The sequence below is a fragment of the Hippoglossus hippoglossus genome, chromosome 14 (assembly GCF_009819705.1).
Source record: "Hippoglossus hippoglossus isolate fHipHip1 chromosome 14, fHipHip1.pri, whole genome shotgun sequence".
Classification (NCBI taxonomy): Eukaryota; Metazoa; Chordata; class Actinopteri; order Pleuronectiformes; family Pleuronectidae; genus Hippoglossus; species Hippoglossus hippoglossus.
The window spans coordinates 18,410,750-18,434,899 of record NC_047164.1 but is presented as its reverse complement, the minus strand read 5'-3'; the positions used below and the strand labels follow the sequence as shown (position 1 = coordinate 18,434,899).

At 41.6% G+C, this 24,150-nt stretch overlaps 3 protein-coding genes across 4 annotated transcripts; 1 reads left to right on the top strand and 2 right to left on the bottom strand.

Annotated features, from left to right (window-relative positions):
* Positions 1-1,541: 1,541 nt before the first annotated feature.
* On the bottom strand, positions 1,542-12,867 carry aspa (aspartoacylase). Its single transcript, XM_034606100.1, has 6 exons — positions 12,536-12,867; positions 8,934-9,129; positions 6,731-6,824; positions 5,469-5,576; positions 3,311-3,420; positions 1,542-2,719 (listed from the first exon to the last, which is right to left on the bottom strand). Exons 1-6 carry the CDS (start codon positions 12,775-12,777, stop codon positions 2,528-2,530), a joined length of 942 nt encoding a protein of 313 aa, XP_034461991.1. The 5' UTR covers positions 12,778-12,867; the 3' UTR covers positions 1,542-2,527.
* Positions 12,868-13,530: 663 nt separating this feature from the next.
* Positions 13,531-18,561, bottom strand: pho (phoenix). The gene is made up of 6 exons (XM_034606031.1): positions 18,128-18,561; positions 17,766-18,054; positions 17,548-17,675; positions 16,784-16,826; positions 15,903-16,698; positions 13,531-15,800 (listed from the first exon to the last, which is right to left on the bottom strand). The coding sequence occupies exons 1-6, from the start codon at positions 18,304-18,306 to the stop codon at positions 14,044-14,046; spliced, it is 3,192 nt and encodes a 1,063-aa protein (XP_034461922.1). The 5' UTR covers positions 18,307-18,561; the 3' UTR covers positions 13,531-14,043.
* Positions 18,562-19,108: 547 nt separating this feature from the next.
* On the top strand, positions 19,109-22,659 carry c14h11orf54 (chromosome 14 C11orf54 homolog). 2 transcript variants are annotated; one of them, XM_034606098.1, is made up of 8 exons: positions 19,109-19,266; positions 19,360-19,458; positions 20,531-20,604; positions 20,707-20,808; positions 20,936-21,112; positions 21,430-21,579; positions 21,656-21,772; positions 22,368-22,659. In XM_034606098.1, exons 1-8 carry the CDS (start codon positions 19,200-19,202, stop codon positions 22,539-22,541), a joined length of 960 nt encoding a protein of 319 aa, XP_034461989.1. In that variant the 5' UTR covers positions 19,109-19,199; the 3' UTR covers positions 22,542-22,659. The 2 variants fall into 2 exon arrangements, with proteins under 2 accessions (XP_034461989.1, XP_034461990.1); XM_034606099.1 differs by lacking the exons at positions 19,109-19,266; positions 19,360-19,458 and adding an exon at positions 20,402-20,420 and having other exon boundaries at positions 20,486-20,604.
* Positions 22,660-24,150: the final 1,491 nt, after the last annotated feature.

Genomic DNA, 24,150 nt, shown 5'->3' with positions numbered 1-24,150 from the left:
TTCACTACAGACAGAGACAGGACGGTGGAGGCCGAGATGGACGCTTGGCTATTTCACGTGCCTGTTTGGATCCTCGCCCAGCACTGAAAGATTGTTCTCTTAAAAGCTTCCAGTAGCCAGAGGGGATCATTGATCTGCTCTCGCTGCAGGTCTGAGAGCCCTGATTAGGTTACTGTAATGAAAAGATGACAGGGGCTACGGCCAGCCTGTAGTCATGAAACTGAATTACTCCACATGAGCCTCACATGAAACAGCAGGAACTGTATAGACGGCAAGTGTTGGTGCAGCTGGCTCGTGGAATGCAGAAAGATGACTCAAGAAGCGGAATGATGTTCGTAATTAAGTTTCATATCAGGTTTAGAAGCCTCTTAGCTCAGTGCTGTCTTTGGTTTAAAGATAATTGTGTGAGCAGGGAAATGTTGCACAGTTTTTTTTTTAATATCTCACTGCCAAAGTGCTTTGAAAAATCACAGATCAAATATGTCTATATTAAGGTAAAGGAAAGCACCAGGACATGCATTCTTCTGCTGAATGTGTCTGCTATGTGATATCGTATACACCACAACTCTCACCCTCCTTCACTTCTATTTAATCACACATGTATTTAATTTAGTTGGTGCAAATGAAAAGCAACCAGACATGACCAAAGTCTCTGCAGCAATCATGCCCTGAAACAGGACTCGTCATGTAAACACTTCTGTGTGTCTTCTATAAACACGGCACTGCGACATACTGAATACACTGTCAGGACATCAGTAACACAACACAATGTGCATTGTGTCTACAGTGCATTTTGTACCAAAGAAGAAACAGAGCTATGCTAAAAATAAAACAAATTTGAATAAGGTTTGGTTGGGATGGTCAATGTAATATGTATTTACATGGTTGTGGTGAATGGAATGTACTCATCCAGTGCTTTTCCAATCTTATCAACCACTCAATGTACTTCACAGTACAAGTCGCTGTCAGCCATTCACACACATATACATATATGCATTGGTTTTTCTACTACACACCATTCATACACTGTTGGCAGAGCGATTTGGAGTTCAGTATTTTGCCCAAGGATATTTTGGAATGTAGACTAGAGGTGGTGGGGATCGAACTACCGACTTTTCCTGCCTGCAGAGCCACAGCCGCCCCCTGTACAGACATACACTGCATTGAAGTCAGGAAACCAAATGTCTTCTTAATAGTCTACCTAACGACTCCATAATGAGTTTCTATACAGACATTCTCCCCAATGTATGAACAAAAATGAATGTACATGCATAAGAAATAGTCAGGATTTTAAATTGGCTCAGATAGAAGGACTAATGCTTTTGAACTAGTAAATTCTATAAGTGACAGCATAATGAGGGCATCAATGAGCACAATCCTCCAACAGTTAGTGACCTTCTCCTCCAGGTCATTGTGCAGAAGTGAGTCACGACTGGAAAATGTTGATCATAGGTTGTGTGGTGCCCTCTTGTGGCGGCTGGTGCTCCCCTACACGACAAAAACGATCACAGTATGAAGTCTCCATCCACAAACACACAAAGTATAGCACAGTACTATATTTATTGATCGGATCATTTCCACAGGATTTCAAGGACAGTGAGGTGGACTAATCATATAAATTGTGCTACCAAAAATATTGCTGATGAAAATGAATTACTGTAAAGACAACAGCGACACACTTTGAGACAACAAAGACGTGAAGACATTAGAAAGTACATATGCATACCACGATTCAACGAGTCTATACATCACTTAAAACAAATATACAGTACAAGTATATCAAATTACACACAAATATATTACTATAAAACACTTTTAAAACTGCATCCCATTTTGTATAGAGGAACAGGACATATACCGTTTCTTATCAAAAGTATATTTTTGTTATCCAACACGTATAATCTACAAATTCCACTCTTAATTTGTTGTGCAATTTTCTCAGAAATCTCCATTAAGGCAGTGATAGGACAGCACCACAGATGCAACCACTAGAGTTACAGGTAGGTAGTATCAAAGGCCACAAACACCCTCCGACAGATGTTACAAATATATTTTCAGAAGAAGACAAACAACGACAGTTTTGGGTCAAAGGTTGCAGGTTATGATCCTTGTTGGCCTTCCTGAGCAGTAGTAGGAAACTTAAAGTGTTGTGTAAAGATTCATAATCCATCAGTGATTAGACCTGGTCTTTAATATCATAAAAAAACTTAGCTGATGTAATGTAAATATATTTTTAAATAAGAACCGTATCATAAATACTAACCACAACAATACACCAGTCTTCAGATCAAAGACGTTCACAGTGACTCTTTGCAAAGCCTCCACAGGTTCTCTTTGCATAGTTAATTGTTTTTTCTGATAGTAAATGCATAAAGAAATGAAATCAGTGCGTAAACGTTGGCATCTAGTCATTAAGTGAGGAAAAGTCTGTCAGTTGCTAACAGAACAAAGTGCAAAATCTACACACAGTTTGTTGCCATGGCTACCATATGTGTTCACGAGCACTGTCAGCCGCACAAAGCAGTTTTCATGCTTTTCTGGTGGCACTTGCTACCAAGGTTTCTCGTCTGGTGGTCACAAAGGCCTGTTGTTTTTCATAATAGGCCGCTTCGTTAATAAAAGTGGGATAGACGGTGCCGGAGCCCTGGTAGTGGATGGTCTTCCCGTCAAACGTTTGGAACATCGGGTCACCGGGGTTCAGCGGCTCCCAGTCACCGTCCTGAAACAACAGCAAGCAAGAATACTATATATAGGACTTAAATTGTTTTTTTTACAAAATGCTTCCACACATAAAAACACTAAACACATACAAGTCAAGATAAAATGAGATGAACTTTATTCATCCCACGCCATGAAATAATCCTAGTGATGTTTTAACTAGTGTGTTTCATCTAAATTGTATGAATTTTTTTTTCTTTACCCTAGAATGGGCCCTTTATATTTAAATACTTTATATTTACATCTGGAGCGGGTCCTCTCTACAGAGGCCGCCATGTTTTGTACAGTAGCCCAAACAAAACACCTTTTCAGTTTTTATGACAACTAAAGGCTACCACAGGTTCTCTTTCATGTTTGGAAGGGGAGGGTGAGATGAGGGGTATTCAGCTGCAATATGCAACTTCACCACTAGATGTCACTAAATTCTACACACTGAACCTTTAACTTGAGTATGTTGCTCAAACAAACAAAAATACATATATATATATTGTGACATCAGCTAAAGATGTGACTCATATAAACAGGCTCAGCAGGTCAGATATATGGCTGAGACAGACAAGGCTGGTATGAATCAGATTTTTCTAGTTTTTACCTGCAGATTGGGGTGCACCATGGCAATGATGTTCCTGTTGGCATCTCTGGGGTAGTCGATCCTCTCTAAGACCCGGAAAACTTCCACCGTGCAGGGAGGGAACTCCATTCCTAAAAAAAATACACATTTCCAATATTGTACGTATCCTAGAAAATTGTGTACATAAGGATCATGATGAATATATGACATGACATTGTATTTGAGAGATTGGATAGTGTTTGTTGGGATTATGTGGCAGAAGACACACTGAGTTCATCGGAGTTAGAAGACTGAATATTCTATTGAGCATAAAATAATAGATATGAAAGACAATGCCATGGAATTAGTTTTAATAAAATAACACTGAACAAAGGACGAGTAACTCAACACTTTTATTCATGAGACTCCATTTCATGTCAGACTGTAATAGAATAAAAATTCGAGGGGAAATTGAGATTTCTTTGTAGTGTCATAAATGTCAGCTGCTGTATACTGATTCGCCTGCTCCTCCACAGAAGCAAAGAGACGGAAGGTGCATTCAGCAACTAATTGTAATTATGCAAATGTGCACGTTGAAGAGATCATTTCAAGGCCCAATATTCAAGGTAGAAGTTGCTGTGATTCTCTCCATATACAGCACTTAGTATAGAAAACATTGTATTCCCTCCAGTGCTGTGATGTACACAACAAGAACAGATGCAAGAAGAAACTGAGAGTACAAAGACAGTAAAGTGCATGTTGTATTAAAGGATGTGTCTTGAAAACAGTAAAATGTTAAAATGGATCCACAATACATATTATAAAATGTGTATGTACAGTTCAGTACCAGATACTGAAAATGGCACAAAACTGAGTAATTTTAGTTACATGTTGATAACAAATTGTTTTCGTTAAAATACACAATTGGGTTTAAAAAAAATTTAAAACTAAAATTGTTTCTAGATTTTATGTGTCATCATTATGTCATAAAAATTATAAACATAATAAATGGCACAGAGTAAAATAATAGTATGAAATATAAAGAAAGACTAATTGTGATTTTTTTTATGTAAATAATGAAAAATCTATATAATATAACAATTTTATGAAAATATAAATACATTTTATAGTATGTTGAACAAATATTGAGGATATTAAAATTATTCATAAGGCTGCTGCTGTGAAGTGTCTGCCTCTTCTGACTCATACTTATTTGTGCATATTTGTGTCTAAGTTAATCAGCCAGTAGATTATAAACTGATACATCTATTATCATTTGTTTAAACTAAATATTCATACTCTGGTAATGTTCGTGGAACAAGAAGTGTGACGCTTTCAAAGTGACCTTATTCAAACGCCAGAACTTTAACAGGAAGTTAACAGTAGGCGTTTGGCAGAGCTCGGGCATTTATTAAATAGATGCTCAAATTAGCTTGGTGTGTTCATTGAGTTGTATTGATATGCAAGTGGCAGCATAGAATAAAAAGCACTAATGCTCCAATAGTCACCACAGTTTCCCCACTCATCCATATGATTCTTCTCAATAAGTTGTTCTCCGTCTGCTAAATGAGTTGTTTCTTCACGCCGCTCAGCTTTAGAACCCAGGAACACCCGATTCATTGCCATGCCAAAGCATTAATCAGCACCAGTGTGGCCCAACGACAGAAGATTACAACAGTATTGGCCGCCAGACTCTAACGACATGGAAACTGACCAACTCCCAACAAGCAGGCCATTCAGCGACAGGCCGGTGAGGGGAAACCAACAGGCCGCAGCTCACACTTGGCACACATATGCCTGTTTACGTAAAAAGAGGAAGGAAACGCTGCCTTGGACCTAAACATTGCAAACGCTGTTCCCGGCCTCAGGGAAAAGTTGAGGCAGAGCGGTGGCGTGATGATGAGCCACAGGCACCTGAGCGTACGTGCATCTGATGAATCAGGCCAGCGACCATGGACATTTTGTCACAGAATGTTTCTTGACATGCAGGCTCACTGAGTGTAAACAGCTCATTTTGCATTACATAACAACATTATGAAACATAAGATTTGTAATCTTCCAGTCAAAGTTCTAGAGAAACTGTTTCCTATTTACTGTGCTTCAGTTTTATCTGCTTTGGCATTAATCCTTAAAAATCAGTTGAATGCCATGTACTGAATGTTCAGATGTTGTTAAAGCTGCTGTGGTGTGTCTATCCTACCTTCATTAAACAGTTCGATGAAGTCCAGGGCATGTTTCAGTATCACCCTCATAGCTTCAAAGATGTTACTCCTCAATACACCTTGAGGCTGAGGACCCACCTCCAGACCTGAAATTGAACAATCAGGGAACACAATATTTATACATGTGGAATTATAATCTAACAAGTGGAAGGATGCTTTTAAGGAACATTTAAAATATGTTGTTCATTGTCCACAGGTGATGCGAATGGGGGGGATCAGGGGAGGCACAGGCCCCTGAATCTGATTGGTACTATTGTGAAATACCGTCATCACCGTGGTAAATCAACAGCCTAATTATAGAAAATATAGTTGTTTATTTTATTCAAATGCTCAGTTGAGCTCTGAATACAAAACAATACAAATTAAAAAGTAAAACATAATCATTATTTCAGCTGCTGCTTTCATGCAAGATGTATAGAAAAAATGGAGAAGCCCAACTGATATATTAAAGCCTGGTGAAGTTACGTCAAAAGTAGCCACTTAAGATTAAAGAGAATCATCCCAAACGGAGCAAACTAAAGTACTTTGCAATAGAAAGCGGCCCGGGTCGCATTTTTCTGTCTGAACCCATCAAAGCCTGAGAGAAAACTAACGGAGCCTGACCTGAACAGTCGTCTTTTCAGTTTTTTCCCCAGAACCCGACTCAAGCCTAATGCAGTTAATATAAGCTGCACTGAGTTTGTGTTACCCTTTCACTCACACATTTTGTAAATGTGCCGTGATGGCAAAAGTTGGAAACACAGGTAACCTGTTCCACCACTTAAAAAACATCATGTCGGTGAATATGAGGAGGCAAACAACACCCGGGCCAAAGCCAGCGTGTGGACAACCAGTGCCAGTGTAGCCTGGTGTCACTCCAAGCATTGTTTACCGCTGACGTACCATACAGGACAAGTAAGAGATGATAAGATATCTGAAGACAGGAAAGGCTTCTCCTCCCCAAACTTGAAAATTGAGAAGGTGATATAAGGTTGGCTTATTATTATTACTAATTATATTATTATCATGTATAAAGTACAGGCCTGGGGCTCCTGGACCAGAGCCTCTGTCAATATGTTAATACTTCTTGGAAATCCAGTCAAACAAGTACATAAAGATGCAAAGACAAGAAGCAAAACCACTATAAAGAAAGACATTTTGTTTTACTCTTTACTGTGTCCCAGCTGTGCCCCCTTCCTTGCCCTCTTTCACCCTCACTACATCGTCGCCACAGAGGTTTGGCATGACTTGAGAGACTCACCAACAGGGTGCTTGGCCACAGAGCGTGAAGTGGAATACTTTAGAAGAGGATGTTCATTCAGCAGAACAAGACAACTCGCTGGAGCGATGGCTTTCTGGAAAATCAAAACAAACAAAAACGAAAGATCTCAGCTGCAGATAAAAGGTTAAAAAAGTAGAAGAAGCTTCAAGACAGTCACATGCTGCACACCAGCCAGCTGTCCTGAGCAGACCAACCTGTGAGTGACTGCTCTAACGTTCTGCTCGACAGAATGGAAAATTAAATCTGCAACAGCTCACTTTGTGAACCAATATGACACAGATGATAAACAAACACGGTTGGCGTGTGCATGAATCAAGTGGTGGACTCTCGGAGCTGCCAGTGGAAAACCAGAAAATACACCTTGATGCACAAAAGGCTGTTCAGCAACAAACACTGACGGACTCTGATTCAGGTCTCTGTCATTTAGCAGGTGACTCTTTGTCATAAAGACTGTAACCTGTACGTGGTTCAGTTAAGAGCAGATGTTAAGGATATTTTTCACAGAATTTTGCCTTAAGACAAGGACATGCCTCGTCATGACACAAGCCTTTAAATCATTGACGTCTGAGTTTCTGAACAGAGGACTGATTATCGACACCTAATAGTAAGTGAGTGAGAGAACTCAAAGTTCAGTTCGTTATATGGGCACACGGCCAAGTAATAAGTCATTCAACAACTGACTTTGGTAATGACACACTGAGCCTGTGAGTGTAATGAAGTCAGTCTTCTATCATGTTGTATCTGAGAAGCAGTTTGTGTTTCTGTGCTCCGGTGCTCACAGAAACAGAGTGTGCAGCATTTGGCTCCTCTTTTGCTTCCTGGTGTTGCTCTGTTTGCCTTTTGTTGCATATGTTTTCACCTCTGTCCATTTGTTTATTTCTAAGCAAGACAACACAAAAACAATTGGGCGTATTACCGCGAAACTTAGTGGAATGATGTGGTATGGGTTATCACTTTCTTTAAAGGGATAGTTCACCGAAAAATGAAAATTCACTCATTATCTATTCACCACTATGCCGATGGAGGGATGGGTTTAGTGTATGAGTCCACAAAACACTTCAGGAGTCTCAGGGGTAAGCTGTGTTGCAGCCTCAGTGACCTCTACTTCAGACGTAATAAAACAACAGAAAGAATCACAACATGCCTCCATACTGCTTATGTGGTGTCATCCAAGTGTCTGCAAGCCCCAACATTCCTATTCCCCTCGAAACGAGGTCATTTACACCAACAAAGTCCACTACCGGACGAAGTGATGCGAACGCGCAGCCCGGGAGTTCCAATGGGCAAGAGTGTGTGCACTGTAAATGTGTAAATGAAGCCGATTCGAGTCAAATATGAATGTCGGTGCTTGCGGACATTTGGATGAAACCCCACGAGCAGTATGGAGGCATGTTATGTTTTTTTTTCTGTTGTTTTTATAGGTCTGAAGAAGGGGTCCCGTTTACTTCAATTGTATTGGATTTGGCTGCAACACTGTTTACCCCTGAGACTCCAAATGTGTTTTGTGGACTCAAACACTTCACCCACCCCTCCATCGGCATAGTGGTGAGTAGATAACGAGTGAATTTTCATTTTTCGGTGAACTATCCCTTTAACATTGCCCTTTCCATAATTTTTCAAGTTTTCCAAGAAATAATTCATGGATCTTGATGAAAAAGAAAGAAAGTTTAAGGAAATGATGTCTCTGAGTGCCCTTCTGGTTGTCATTGGAATAAGTCTTATATACATAGAGAAATAAGTATATGTACCATCTGTAAGGAGGCCCTGAACACTTCTGCGTTTGTAAAAACAAAAGTAAATAAAGTTAATAAGGGAGATTAGTGGTTAAAGTGGAAAGAACCAGAGATACAGGCATCCCTCTGCAGCAATTGGATGACTGCTCCTTCAGATGAGCTTGTTCAACACTAAACAGATCATTCTACTATTTACACAGCTTGACTGAAGCTCTCCAGGGGCTTGAGCTTCTTGAAGTAATGACTCAGAAACAAGTAAGAGGAAACTTTCTCTCACTTTCTCACACAGAAGATATTGAAAAGACTTAAGTCTCTTGACAGACAGTATCTGTTTACATCAGGTTTGTTTTCAGGACAGCTAATATTCCAGGTGTTCCGCCCTTAATACCTGCAGCACACAGGTGCAATGTTAAAAAACTAAATCCCAGCGTGCTCCTCAGTGCTGTCACCTTGATGTAGTTCATCATCTGCAGATTGAAGTGGTCTTTGGAGCTTTCCAGGATCAGGGTGCAGCCCATGTTGGATGTTGTGTTGTGGAGGTCAAAGATGACATCGTAGGCCTCCGGGCTTCCTTTGGGTCCGAATATCCTGTTGATCTCCTGGGCTCTCTGCACCTCGTAGGGCAAGTCACCTCCTCCGGGGGCACTGCATGTCACACACACACACACACACACACACACACACACACACACACACACACACTCATTAGAAAGCAGTCAGGCGTGAGCACATTCACCTCTTATCAGACAATCCGGCTGAAGGAACAATGATGATGAAAGCTGTGAAGCATGTTAATGATTCAACACAAAGAAGTCCATTCATCCTACGTGCCCAGTAACACTTTCACCTCCGTTAACCATAGCGGAAAAACCTCTGTAATCAACAACCTACAAGTTAACACAGCCACTGTGGTGAAAGTATATGGTTTAACTTGTTATTGTAGAGAATCACCATCGACTCTTTGCAGGAACACAAAGGCCGGATTCAGCAGAACAGTGGCCTCCCTTTGTGAGTGTTCAGAAGAAATTTAATCCACTTCTCCAGGCCATGTGTGCACTGAGGGATCTTTGAGGACTTTGTTTTGTCACCCACAGTAAACCTGTTTTACCAGACAGTCAATTTGAAAAGAGAATGAGAGCTGCCCCTTTTTTTCTCCGAGCTCTTTTCAAAGCATTTGAACATAACCACCAGTCTAGGACATTCTCCAAGCTACTGCAGAACAGCCACCTCTGCTGTGCACATTGTCTCGCCTCCCTCACATTTGCCCTTTAGACCCCGTTTTCAGCAAATATCTGGTATCGTCTGGACATCAGCACACAAGCACAGTGTGAGCTACAGCTGATAGAGTGAACTCCAAAATACTAACTTCCACTGAGAGGAAACAAGGGCTGTAAATGTGTGCAAGATTATTTGAGCTGAAGGAAGTGACACCGTGGGCTGTTTTAAGAAAGAATCTGCAAGTTGTTAATCTTCTTATATGTTGCCTTCAGAAAGGCCAAGCAATTCATATAAACTGAGGAGTGCCAAGAAGATCTTAGAATAAGAATTAAAAAAACAAACACTGAACGTTTGCACGATGAGGATGGACCGGTACTTTCAGCTTATAGTCACTTCATTGAAATACTGAATCTATCACAAGAATTCCTGTAATAATATTATTAGTACAGTTACTGTTGTTTCAGTATATACTCACCATTGGTGCAAAAAGTATTCAATCATCTTAAAAAAGCCTTTTACTAATCCTAGAATACAACTTTTTGTTACACATGTTGTATGTTAATGTTTTATTTCTGTATTATTTTATTCCCTGGTCTTCTTTGAAAAGTGCTGTATAAATAATCTGTTATTAGTATCATTGTTTTTTTGTTTAGTAAAATTGTAAAAGCACAATCAAAATGTACTTTTAAGTATACTTATATTACTCATTACCCTTGTTACTATTATTATGGAGACTGGCTACTGTCATGATTTTATCAGTATAACTGGACCGTTACCGTTGTATTTACATATTAAAGTTATGTAATTGGTAAATGTAGTACTACAGTACAGCTACAGTAGTATTTGGTACTCTGATATCTAAGAGGATATCATATTAAGTAAACCGATCATATTTTTACCTTTTTGTCTGCATTTGTCTGTTAGCAGAACAGCACCAAAACTACTCAATTGATTTCCATGAAAGTTTTTGGAGGGGTGAGTTATGGCTGAAGGAAGAACCCTTCATTTTGGTGCAGATCAAGACATTTTCTGAGGGCATTTAACTTTTAATTGATTTAATTGATCCTGATTTCAAAAATCCGACATGTTTAGGGGACTGATATTTATGACTGTGTGCAGTTCGGTGCAGATCCAAATGTAAATCTAGCTCTGTAGAGATTTCATTTGGGGGACTGTTGGGCCCTGGGGGAGGTATGCGCTCTACTGAGTGCCATTCCAGTTGTTGATAACATAATAATTAGAATAACTAAGTGAGGTAATTGGTCAAGTTGGTGCTAACTAAACTAAACTACAGTACAGTTTGGTACTTTATTTTAAGAAGATACAAATATTTAGCAAAGTAGTTAGCGAGTACTTGAGCAAATATATGTAGTAACTTTTCATCGATACTCACTGTCCAAAAGTACACACTAAAATAGATACCCATAACATGAGAATCAATTAGACTAAAACATGTTAATAAGACTATAGTAAACAGTAAATGCACACGCACGCACGCACGCGCGCACACACACTATAATAACCTTGGGAATGTTATGAAGTAATGATTGATTGTGACTATACAGTTGGTGGTGTTGTTATCCACCCACATTGTAGGCTGCTGTGTGTGTGTGTGTGTGTGGTTCCTGCACACTGCCTGGTCTTTATGAGCCAGCCTTTGCGTAAGACTTCATTTCCACTATAGCGCACACCAAAGAGAAGGGACAGGACAGTAAAAAAAACAAAAAAAACAATCGCCTTAAATAATTTGCAGCCCGGTCACGTTCCTCTCACGTTTTTCCCGCTGGCTGACAGTCAGCTGGAGTCTGCGGGCAGGGGGACGCTCTGCTCGGCTCCGATTGGCTGGGGGGTGCGGGGTAAGGGGAGGGGGCTGGGAGGACATGGCCGATGGTAAACACGCACACTGTCCTCTAACTGTGGGACAATAACAGGAGCAGGGACGCTGCTCTGCTGTGGGATATGAAGACGGGAGTGGTCCCATTCACTATTCCACTATAATTGATGTCATCAGCGCCTGTCATCTGTGTGGCTGCCTGTCGTTACACGTCAATTGTGGGACCATATGTTCTCAACACAACCTGTGATGTTCGTTTGTCTGACACATCTCACACTCTCACGCGAGCAATCGTGTCAGTAATGTTATATAACGGCTGTGATTACATTTCCATCACTGTAGATCTTCATGGATCCAAGTCGTGCCACCTTGAATGGACCCCAAAAGGTCATAATAACCAAATGTACATCAACAACAACACAATGTGTGTTATTCCTGAGAGAGATCTGTGAAATCTAATGACAGTCAGTTTGACGGAGCTTCCATTCAGCATGTATGACAACAGGCAGGAACAACGACATCAACACAATGTCACACAACGTGTAGAAACGTCAAACTGGTGTGTCTCTTCTCCTCCAACACAAATACAATGTCAGTCTATTTGATGGAGCTGTTCCATTAGAGAGTTTCCTTTCAGTGTGTATGACAACAGGCAGCGACAACAACAATAGTAACAACAACAACAAAATGTCACACAATGTACAGTCTCTTATCCCCTGCCTCTCAGACCCCAGATCAGTGAAATCTAATGACAGCCAGTTTGATGGAGCTTCCATTAAGCGTGTATGACAACAGGCAGTAACAACAACAACAACACGATATCAAACAATGTGTAGACACGTTACACTGGTGTGTCTCTTCTCCTCCAACACAAATCAGTGAAATCCAACGTCCGTCAGTAGTTCAATGTCTGATGGAGCTTTTCCATGAGAAACTTTACATTCAACATGTATGATAAGAAGAACAGCAGCAGCGGCCCCGTGTCCCGCGGGTGTTTACCTGAGGTTCTCCGGGGTGAAGGCTCGGTTCAGGTCCGTGTCCACGTACCGGGTGCACTTCTCCACGGCCCGCGGGTTGGTGATGAAGGGTTTGGCGTCCACCCTCTTCCTCTGGATCTCGGCGCCGTTCTTCACCCACAGGTTCACGAGCGTCACGCCGGACATCTCGTTGCCGTGCGTGCCGCCGAATATCGCCACCCTCCGGGCCTCGTCGAAGCGCGCGCCGTTGTTGCGGGAGGACATGGTGACGAAGAGGAAGGCGAGAGATGAGAGAGGAGATGAAGAGTGCGGGGTGGAGGTGGAGGTGCTGCCGCTCCCGCTGGAGGAAAACTTTCAGTCGTGGCAGCTTCGCACACTCACGGTTTAAATGCCTGCTGTGGCGGCTGCGCGCTTACGTAACGTGCCCTCTGGCTCGCCGTGCTCAGTCACCGTGCGTGAAACGCGCTGAGTCGGACCCCGCATCTCCACTGAGCGCGTGAACCGTAAAGAACCGTAAAGAACCGTAAGAACCGGGACTCCGAACCAGCTCCCGTTGTTTACCTGTTTACCAAGATGTCAACTACACACTTCCGGCCACATCTTCCAAAAGAAACTGTATTTTTGTTATCAGTTACTTACTGGAGAGGATTTTCAGTAAGTGAAGCTATAGACGACTGGACGCGCCACTTCCGGTTAATACCTTCAAAATAAAACTGAAATGCAATATACATGCACTATCAAAGGAAAATAAAAGGCAACGTGTCTTTTTCAAAAATGATTTTTTAAAATATGTACACGCACATAATCCTGTACTGTGCAGGAGTCATCATCATATTGTATATTTAAATGTAGGAAAATAAAATGCTTTTCTTTCTTCCAAAATATACATTTCTCAATGTGTACACATACATAATCTTGTACTGTGCAGGAGTCCTCATCATATTGTTTATTTAGATGTATGAAAATACAAGTTTTTTCTTCTTTCCAAAACATACATTTCTCAGTACGTGCGGAGACCTCAATATATTTAGATTTAGGAAAATAAAAGGCAACGTGTCTTTTTCCTGAAATATCCATTTCTCAATATGTACACGTACATAATCCTGTATTGTGTGCGAGTTCTCATCATATTGTATATTTAAATGTAGGAAAATAAAAGGCGCTTTGTCTTTTCAAAATATATATTTCTCAATATGTAAACATATACAATCCTGCATTGTGCAGAAGTCCTACTAATATTGAACATTTAAATGTAGGAAAATAAAAGGCGTTTCTTCTTTCCAAAATAAACATTTCTCAGTAGTTTCTCAACGGAGAGTAAAGTTAATCCCAACTCAAAAAAGGTCAAAAGGGGTGTTCGTAAAAACGCTTTGAAAACAAATACATTTAAAAAAAGTCACTGTGAAAACGTCACCACTTAATAGCCCCATTTACATATTTTTCCACATTCAGTCTAAAAACACTGACAGCTTCATGTGACAGATACAAAAGTTGTTGTGTGTGTGTTGAGAATAAAGTCTCCTGGTCAAACTACTGATCTGTGTATAAGTCTTCACTTGGATCATAAAGTTTTGTCTTTGCCCGTTTGCTTTTCTTATTTTTCTTGACTCTCACAGCCTCACTTATGACTCCAGGAGTCTGTGCAGACGGGGAGACATTGTGAGGCACGTTCAGCGTTTCCTTCCTCGTTTTGGCAGAAACGTCACGAGTCTCTTCAGCGCTGTGACCACAACTCTCCTTTCCGGCCGACTGTTTGCCCTTCTTCTTGAGTGAAACTGAACTGCAGGTTTTCACTGGCGCTCCTCCTGATACCACACTGTCAGTGGCAGGTGTCAGACTCTCTTGTATCACATGGTCCGGCTCAGATTTACACTTTTTGCTTTTCTTCTTTCTTAAAACCACAGCCTCATCAGTTTGAGAATACCCCGCATCGTCCGCACTTTCTAATCTTTCCTCGGCGGTCACCAGCTCACTTTCATTTCTCTTCGATTTCTTTTTTCTCTTTACCCTCGTCTCAGTGGCATCAGGCAAAGGACTCTCGCACGTTTCATTCGGTTCTTCAAAATCCTGCTCACGATATTTCTGCACACTCTCCTCCACCTCGGACACCTTTCTCTTCTTTTTCTTCTTCCTGGCCCCATTATTCGATTCCTCCACATTCCCAGCCGTTTCTGCTGATTCAGTCTCTGGAGCACCAGCGCTGACACCAGGCTTTTTTGCGGCTGCAGAGTTTGAACAAGGCGAGCTTTGTTCCTCGTGCGTCTGAGCCTCTTTTTCCTCTGCATCAGCAACGAGGAAGGAAGAGGTCCTCTTCTTTTTCCGCACAGACACCGAATCATGGCTTTGTGCCACAGCGTCCTCTGAGACAGCTCTGCTAAGTATTTCACTCTTTTTCTTCTTCTTTTTCTTTGTCACAGATTCAGCATCTCTGTCATCAGAGTCTTCCTTTGTTTTCTGGGAAGGATCTGCATCATCAACCTTTTCTTTTTTGTTAGGAGTGCAATAAACATCTACACCCTCTGAGGTGCTTTCCCTCTTCTTCGTCTTCTTCTTCTTCTTAGTCAAAGGTTCAGCATCTTTGTCATCAGAGCCTTCCTTTGTTTTGTGGGAATGATCTGCATCATCAACTTTTTCATTTTGGTTAAAAGTGCAAGAAACATCTACACCCTCAGAGGTGCTTTCCCTCTTCTTCTTTTTCTTCATCACAGACTCAAGAGCTCTGTCGTCTGAGCCCCCCTTCATTTTCTGGGAATGATTTGCATCATCAACCTCAGAAATGCAAGAAATATCTAACCCTTCAGAGGTGCTTTCCCTCTTCTTCTCCTTTATCTTCTTCTTCTTCACTGTACTCGTTTCAGTAGTTACATCATTAGACAAGCTTGAATTTGCATCATCTTTGGCTCCGACTTCTGTGTCCTCCTGATCAGCCGACGGCCGTTTCTTTTCATGCTTTTTTCTTTTCTTTTCCAAAATGGGTTCTAATTTTTCCTGAGTCGATTCTATATTTTCTAAACAATCTCCTGTTTCCTCTAACTGCCCCCCTGACCTCAGAGGTAGATCTGAAGTCATATTCAACGCTTCTCCATGTTCTTCCACATTTACAATCTTTTCTTTTTTCCCTTTTTTCTTTTTTGTCAGTATCTCACCATCATCCTTTAGTGGCTCTGAAACGACGCTTGCCTTTAACTGCTCATCATCGTCAACACCTCTTTTCCCCTTTTTCCTTTTCTTCTTCTTCTCCTCGCCACCATTCACCACGTTACATGTCAGTGATGGCTGAGATTCCGTCTCCACTCTCACGTCAGATTCCATGTTTGCACCCTCCTCCTGTCCATCTTCCCCTGCTGCCGGCTTCTTTTTTCTCCTCTTTTTCGTGTGTTTGGAATCTGGAATGTGTCTCTCCTCCTGTCTCGCTATGACATCATCATGTGATAAGTTCTCGAGCTCGTCACAGGTCTGCGTCGCCGGAGGCTCTGCTCGATTATCCTCCGTAGGGCTGGGAGTCTCTCCTGCCTCCACCTCCACAGATCTTGCAGCATGCAGACCCCCTGGATCTTCCTGACTCTGTCCCCTTCTTTCATCATCTCCTTTTCCCTTCTTCTTCACCCAGGTTTCATTGCACACACTCTCATTATCAGTGCCACTTACAGCTTCTGGGAGACTTTGGGGAAGACTCTTGCTTTCAGGTTGGTTCTCTGCCTGTTCCATCTGGGAGAGATCATCTGCGATGAAAACATCAGCTGGGGGCTCTGTTACATTTAGTGATGCTTCTCTGTCCTTAACTGTATCTTGGAGTCTTGGACTTCCCTGTAGCTCAAGTGTATCACAATATGTAGCATCACTATCATCACACAGCTCCTTCTCACTTTCTTTCCCTTGAATATATTTCTGGTTTCCTGTGGTTAGATATCTCTTTCTTGTTGGCGTTTCACTATGGGCCAGAATGCTTTGAGAAGGAACTTCACCATCAGAGTCCTCTGTATTTGACAAAAGCCCTGTACTCATTGATATCAACGCTTTAGCCGGTATTTGATGTTGCATTGTCTTTTGTCTTCCTTGTGAAGCTTCTTGACCTTTACTTGCGTTCCTCTCATGATGATTCACGTTGCTGCCTCTCGTCTCCGGAGTTTTCTGAGGTTGTGAGTGCTTTGTTTTTGATGGCACAAAAACAAAACGTTTCCTTTCCTGTAAGATGAGAAAATGCAAAATGAGTTCACACTAAAAAAGCGATTTGAAATCCATTCTTTATTTGTGTTAACAGGAATCTTACCACGACTTTGATGTCCATACTCTCTGACCCTTCTTCCTCGTCTCTATAAAACAATGAGTAAAACAAGTTTTATTTGTATAGATAGCAACATTTAATTCAGTTTAGAAATAAAATTAGACCAAAATAAAGGATAAGAGGGAGTAAAACCTATCAAACTAGATTTGCCACCCTGTGGTTGTATGCCTCCATCAAGGTGATGCTAATTTGTGTCAAATTTGAAAATATTCTTTTGAAATAACAGCTTGTGAGGTCACAGCGACCTTAAGCTTTGAACACCCAAATGTAATTACTTCATTCTTGTGCCAAATTTGAAATAGAAATAGATATCTTGTTCACAAGAACGGAACGGGAAAAAACATAACATCTCTGGCCACTGGCTGTCACCAGCATGTAGGCACAAAATTAACAACAAAAATAAATAAGAAAATAAAGAACTTATGGCCTTTTATAAATAAAATGAAAAGCCAGGTTAAATATGTAGATTTATATCAACACTTTGAGCTGCAATTAGATCTCCTGGTGGACTGCCTCATCAGTCATTAATAGGAACAACATTTGACAAATATTTTTAAACCTTATATTAATTATGTGTAACTGTTCGCTGACATCAATCTTTTTTAAATGAAAGGAAGGAGACTGATGTTGCTGCAAGGATCTCAGTCTTAGAAGATAAGAGTCTATATCTGGTAGTGTTCATGCATTTAAGCTGCTTTAAAAATAACACTTATACAACTCTAAATATGCCTGATTATGGCTTTACTTACTCTGACAGCGGGGATATGCTCCCCCCTTCCACATCAACTGTCGGTAAGGATGAGGGCAGATCATCTCCTCCATGACGACCCTGCTGCAGTTCTTTGACACATTTAAAGAAGCCTCCCATCGCATGATACTGACAAAAATAAATAAAAAAAAGGAGTTCAGCACTAACTCACAGGATTTATTACAGCAGGTATCAAAAGCATATGGAGGCAGTGCTTACATGAAGGGCTGTGTTGTGCCGCGCAGATAACAGAGCACTGCTGGGCCTCTTCTCCGAGAGGAAAGGGAAACTGTACTGTGGCAGCGTGACTCTCTTCCTCCTCGTCCCACTCTTCCCTTTGCCAGTTTTGGACTCTCCTTCGGAGGAGGATGATGATGAGGAGTCTTCTTCCTCTAGCTGTCTGATGGATGCTGGCTGTGACCTCAGGCTGTTGGACCGCTTTCTTCTTCTTGACCGCTCAGCCTCAGGCGCAGGTTTCTGAGTTATGAACAGGCTGTCTCCTGAATCACTGAGGAGACACAGATACAGTCACAATGCAGGATGTTACAGGAGCTGATTCCTCATGTGAGGGACATCCTTACCTTTCTTCTTCAGCTGGGTCATTAGATACTTGTGTGTTCTGTCCCGCCAGATATCGCGAGATCTCCTTCACATAGTCTGGAGGGGACGTTTCCAGTGCAAGGTGGCATGACTCCGGCGATGGAGCTTCTACAAAACCCGCTGACTGAGTGAACTCCAGAATTTTACGCACTCTTTTCATTGTGGAGCTCTGAGAAAAAAGCTGCGATCTAGGAAGTGGACGTTTTCTTTGGAAGGAAACAGCACGAGGGTGAAGCGTGATGCTGTAAAAACTTGGATTGTCTCCGTTTAAAAGTCTGCTGCAGATGCATAGTAAAAATATTTACTATTCATCTCGCTTGTGCCTTATAACGACGCGTAGCCGCGTCAAAACAAAGGCAGACAGACAAGCAACCCATGTGTATGCAAGAGAACCAGGAAGTGATTATACCCACGTGACTCGTCATATGACCAATCAGGGAAGAGAAAATGGCCGAAGTGATAGATAGAAACAAGAGGGTTCACTCTTTTCTACTTCCGCTTTCGACTTCACCGATTCCCTACAAATTATTTTCTCTAGGCTTAAACCAATGAACGTGACATACTCATCCACTGATGAAGACCGTTTGATGATAGCTCAGGAATACGCCCTGAGCTCAATGGCATGATAAACAATGGAATCACGTTTTTTTAATATATATATATATATATATTAGTTATTTATCTTGTGAGCACAAGTCTTGATTTTGTGAGCACTAGTAATTATCTTGTGTGCACAAAATAAAATAAAAAATAGGATTTGGGGATGCATTGTTGAAACAAAATTATAACAATTTGATTTCTACAAATGGTTCTAAATATAGCCATAAAACATTTTAAAAAATGGGTTGTACTGGCCTAAGTTATTACACAGAATATGTTTATTAACTCACAATGCATAGACGATCAACCAGTACATGGGATAGGGACCATCTTGCCAGGGTTTGTACTCTTTGGTTGTAGTTAAACCAAACTGTAGCTGGAGCCGCTGTGTCAGTGACCTCCCACCTCCTCTCCTGCAGAGTCACAGTCTGAGGAGACTCGACAACTGGAGTCATGGCAGAAATCAGCAGAACTGAGAGGGTCCAGCTGCACGCTCCACATCTGGAGGAGCTGCGTGGTGGTAAGAGCTCAGATCACACACACACAGGCAGCAGCCCGGGGTTAGAACAGGGTGTTCATTAACAGGGGGTCATGTGTTTCCTGCTGGTTACAGTACTGCAGGCAGGACTGGAGGAGAACTTTGCAGAAGTGCAGGTGAGTGTTGTGGAGTGTCCAGATCTCACCAAAGAGCCATTCCACTTCCCTGTCAAAGGTAAGAACACACCACTACTACTACTAATACTACTACTACTACTACTACTACTTCTACTTCTACTTCTACTATAAACTCAGTTTCCCAGCAAAGACTCCATGTCATCCATGTCTCAGAGCTTTGTCTGTAGCCCCCCACCTCCTGTTGCTGCTTTGTAAACCCATCCTTCTGTTCTGTTCCACCTGTTACTACAAAATGCTCCGAGTTTCCACCAAAAACAAACCCGCAGACATCACATTGCATCAAAAATCATCAGTCTGCCCACACCCACAATCTCAGACATGAACGACAGAGCCCTCACACGTGTAGCAGTCACCATAACAAATGACACCTTAATCACCACTTCACATTCCTGTCATCCAGACAGAGGAACAGAATAAATAAACTTAATAAACTGCCTCTGTGAATATGACATGTATGTACAGGAGGGTTTATGGTTTATGTTTCATGTGTTGTACTGTCCTACCTGTGGGTTGCTTGTGTTGAAATGTGTCTACTAAAGTCTAAATTCTACTACTACTACTTCTACTACAGTTATTTTATATACCACAGTCTGCACAGCTGCCAATAAATAATGCATAAAAATACACATCTAGATATGAGAGATGTGAAAAACCTCTAGTGAACGCTTCACATGTGCATTTAGTCCGCTTCTGCACAGTTTGATACTTTATGAAGCATGAACTTTGAGTTGTTGTTGGATTTGAATTTCAGATTGTGTATTGAAACTAGGGCTGCAAGATATATCAAACATTTATCGTCATCGCAATATCAACGTGCGCGATATACATATAGCAAAAATAACACAATGGTGTTCCAGTGTTTCTAGAGGATTCTAACATTTCTCACAACACTCGTCCCCAAAAGGGCTTTTATGACAACGCTGGGTTAAAAAGAGTTATCGATGAGAAATATAAAATATACAATAAGGCACAAGTAAAAAACATTACAGACTATACGTGGGTGCAAGATTGTTGCTGAATTAAGAAGGATTTGTTGGCTCTTTTAGAAGTAGCGAAGTTCGCAGTAAATTTCAAGTTTTTTCTTGACATCACCTCTCCTCACATTGAAGGCCTGTGCGGAAGTCCTCGAATCACTGATGTGGGCGGTGTGCCATACCTGGTTCCCTTGGTTCAGAAGCACAAGGTAGCTTCCTCCGTCACAAAAGGGCAGTGAATGCACAAACTGCATGGTGATAATGTGAAAAGACCTGTAGTCACCCAACCTGCTTTGTTGGTCTCCTTCCAGGAATACAACATGAACAGTATATCTAAAGAGCTGGAGCTGCCGGGAGCGTTCATCCTCGGTGCAGCAGCGGTTCCCTCCAGGATTGTTGGAATGAACGCAGAGGTTAATTCACCAAAAATACATCGGTGGTGAAGGTGTTTCACGCAGCTAAAGGCAAACGTGGATTTCCCAGCAGCGAGGCATCACAATGTCATTGCAAACAGTTTTTTAAATACTCTCTTTCCCACAGCTGGTGCCTGCGGTTCTCACAGAAGCGGAGGGGAGGCCAGCAGTAAACAGCAGTTACTACTCCTCCATCAACCCCGCTGACGGCCAGTGTCTGCAGGAAAAATACAGTGACAAATTCTCCGACTGCAACTTTGGACTGCTGGGTAATCTCTACGCATGTGAGGGGCAGCCTGGAAAGGTATTCAGTCGCATCCTGGTAAACTAGATCTGCAGCTCTTTGCCTCAGAGAATGAACGCTGGTGCTTGCACTGCAATTCCTTCAAAAATGCATTGTCATTATTCACTTTGTTTTTTTCCGCCAATAATGAACTTTCTGGTTATACATGAACTTAAAAAACATTATCTACGAGTTAATAACCAAGTTTTAATGCATGAACTTAAGCCCCGTCACCACACGTCCTATGCTCCTGATGTTTGAATGAATAAACATTAACAAAAGGACAGTGACTGCACACACTGACCTGCTGTGCCCTCGTCACCCCTGTGCCTCCACAGGTCATAGAGGTGCGGGCGAAGAAGAGAACAGGAGGCCACAGTCTCGTGACAGCCTTGAGGAACACTCTTGAAGGACACTACCCTGATAAAAGCCTGGCGCTCGGAGGCACCTTCATCATCCAGAAAGGGAAAGCGAAAATCCACATCATGGTAAATCACAGATGTGACACAGAAAACGAGGGACTGTCAGTTACGTGTGTCGACTAATCTTCTTGTGTTGGCTTAGCCGAGAGAGTTCTCAGTCTGCCCCCTCAACACCAACGACGAGGTCAACAACTGGCTCAAGCACTTTGAGGTCAGCGCTCCGCTTATCTGCCAGTCGGTGCTCGTTTCCAGGGATCCTGTGAGTAAAGCAAAGAGTGTCGCAGAACAGTGACAGACCTGGTGTTAACATCCATCTCGAGTGGTCAGCGCTGAGTTCAGGTCTGACCGGAGATCCGATCACTTTAAGAGGTGATCTGGGATGCATGTGGCCATATTTGTTTAGCTGTGTGAACACATAATGTGTCCTGGGCCACATATGAAGGACCACCTACTCAACTGACTGATACTTTAAATGTATTCTTACTCTTTTCAGTGTCCTTACGAGGATTTGTTTGCAGCCACAATATCAACACTGATCATTACATAATGATTGATACTTTTCTTTAAGTGGTCAAATCTTTTTTTGTGGATCACACACACATTTACACTTATATGAGACTCAGTTGAAAACTCAAAGACTGGGTAAAAACAAGATAATTCGATGTCAGGTGTGAACACACTTACTCACCAATGTCCACTTGTGATCAGATCTCTCAGGACAGATGTTAATACCAGGTCTCAACGGGGCCACAGATGAAACGAGATCAGTTTGTGGTGTTAGCACCCATCAGAAGTGCATTTACAAACTCAACTGTTTTGTAATGTGTCTGCTCCTCTGTTTGCTGTTGCTTCAGGGTCTTGACCTGCGAGTGGAGCACACCCACTGCTTCAGCCCTCATGGAGAAGGTGGCCACTACTACATCGACACCACACCCGACAGTGTGGAGTACTTGGGCTACTTTATGCCTGCGGAGTTCGTCTACCGCATCGACAGACCCACAGAGACCCACGAAGTTGGACGAGACTGAAGCACTAGAGGAAATTCAATTTTTTTTCTCTTAAATCCCATTTCCCTCTCAAGATTCTTGCACATTTCTCCTCAAACAAAATCACTAAATTACATGAAATAAAAACAACTTAAAAATTCTTTTGGCTGTTTGTTCAATGACTGCGGAAGTAAACACCAACATTTGTTACCTCTGAATTGATAGTTGATCTGGGACTTTGATACACATAGCTGCCTGCCAACTCCAGCGTGATAGAAAAAGCAGATCAAACCGGACAGTTGCAGTAAAGTCTAGTTTGGTACTGATTGCCCAGGTAGAGAGGGAGAAACAAGCATTGTGTTTAACTAACTGTAGTATCCACATTGTATTATTACAGTGATTATAAAAAGTCTACTCACCCCAGGTTGTTGTGGTGTAAAAAAATGAGACCAAAATAAATCATGTCAGAACTTTTTCCAACTTTAATGTGACCTGTATTCAGAACAATTCAGCTGAAAAACAAACTGGAATCTTCAAGGGGAAAAAAATGATACTCTTGTTTCATAAGTGTGCTCACCCTTAAAGTAATACTTTGTTGAACCATCCTTTGAGTTTATGACGACATTCAGTCTTTGTGGGTAGGAGTCTATCAGCATGGCACATCTTTACTTGGAATCTTTGCCCACTCTTTTTTGCAAAAGCGCTCCAAATCTGTTAGATTGCGAGGCCGTCTCCTGTGCACAGCCCTCTTCAGGTCACTCCACAGATATTCATTGGGATTCAAGTATGGGCTCTGGCTGGGCCAATCCAAAACTTTCATCTTCTTTGATCTGGTGAAGCCATTCTTTTGTTGATTTGGAGGTATGCTGTGGGTCGTTGTGCTGAAAGGTGAAATTCATCTTCATCTTCAGGTTTGTAGCAGAGGCCTGAAGGTTTTGTGCCAAAATTGACTGGTATTTGGAAGTAAACATTACTCCCTCCAACTTGGATAAAGCCCAAGTTCTAGCTGAAGAAAAACATTCCCGGAGCCTGATGCTGCCAGCACCATGCTTCACCGTGGGTACGGTGATCTTTTGGTGACGTGCAGTGTTGTTTTTGGAATTATGTCCAAAAAATTCAACCTCGATCTCATCAGACCATAACATTCTGCCACATGCTTTTGGGAGACTTGATGGAAAAATAAAGTAGAACTCAGATGTTTTTTTTAAGGCCTTGGAAACTCTTTTGTACCCTTCTCCTGACTGATACTTTTTAACAATGAGATCCCTTTGATGCTTTGTAGGCTCTTTGCGAACCGTGGCTTTTGCTGTAAGATGAAACTGAGTTAATGTCAGTAAAATCCTAACAGATTTATTTATTTATATAACTTTATTTGGGGTTAATCAGTCACTTTAATTGATTGCCGGTGTGATTGATTAATTCTGAACACAGCCACGTCCCCATTTATAATGAATACACTTATGAAACCCCCCATTATTGTATAATTTTTTTTCCCCTGAAAGATTTGTTTTTTTTTCAGTTGATTATACGTCAAAACATACGAGCATTTTAACAGGGATGTGTAGCCTTATTACATCTGCCAAGGAGGTAATGTTTTCATCTGTTTGTTTGTTGTTTGGCTTGTTTGTAAATGAGATTATGCAAAAGCTAT

Bases quoted from the DNA above. Each gene is read 5' to 3' on its own strand.
- aspa (XM_034606100.1), bottom strand. From the start codon at position 12,777: ATGTCCTCCCGCAACAACGGCGCGCGCTTCGACGAGGCCCGGAGGGTG. The intron at 5,577-6,730 runs GTGAGTCTCTCA...GTTCAATTTCAG, and splicing joins TGTGGCCAAGCACCCTGTTG to GTCTGGAGGTGGGTCCTCAG. The intron at 3,421-5,468 runs GTAGGATAGACA...TATTTTTTTTAG, and splicing joins CATCGAACTGTTTAATGAAG to GAATGGAGTTCCCTCCCTGC.
- pho (XM_034606031.1), bottom strand. From the start codon at position 18,306: ATGAAAAGAGTGCGTAAAATTCTGGAGTTCACTCAGTCAGCGGGTTTT. The intron at 17,676-17,765 runs GTAAGCACTGCC...TATTTTTGTCAG, and splicing joins GGCACAACACAGCCCTTCAT to TATCATGCGATGGGAGGCTT. The intron at 16,699-16,783 runs GTAAGATTCCTG...CTCATCTTACAG, and splicing joins GTATGGACATCAAAGTCGTG to GAAAGGAAACGTTTTGTTTT.
- c14h11orf54 (XM_034606098.1), top strand. From the start codon at position 19,200: ATGGCAGAAATCAGCAGAACTGAGAGGGTCCAGCTGCACGCTCCACAT. The intron at 20,809-20,935 runs GTTAATTCACCA...TCTTTCCCACAG, and splicing joins TTGTTGGAATGAACGCAGAG to CTGGTGCCTGCGGTTCTCAC. The intron at 21,113-21,429 runs GTATTCAGTCGC...GTGCCTCCACAG, and splicing joins GTGAGGGGCAGCCTGGAAAG to GTCATAGAGGTGCGGGCGAA.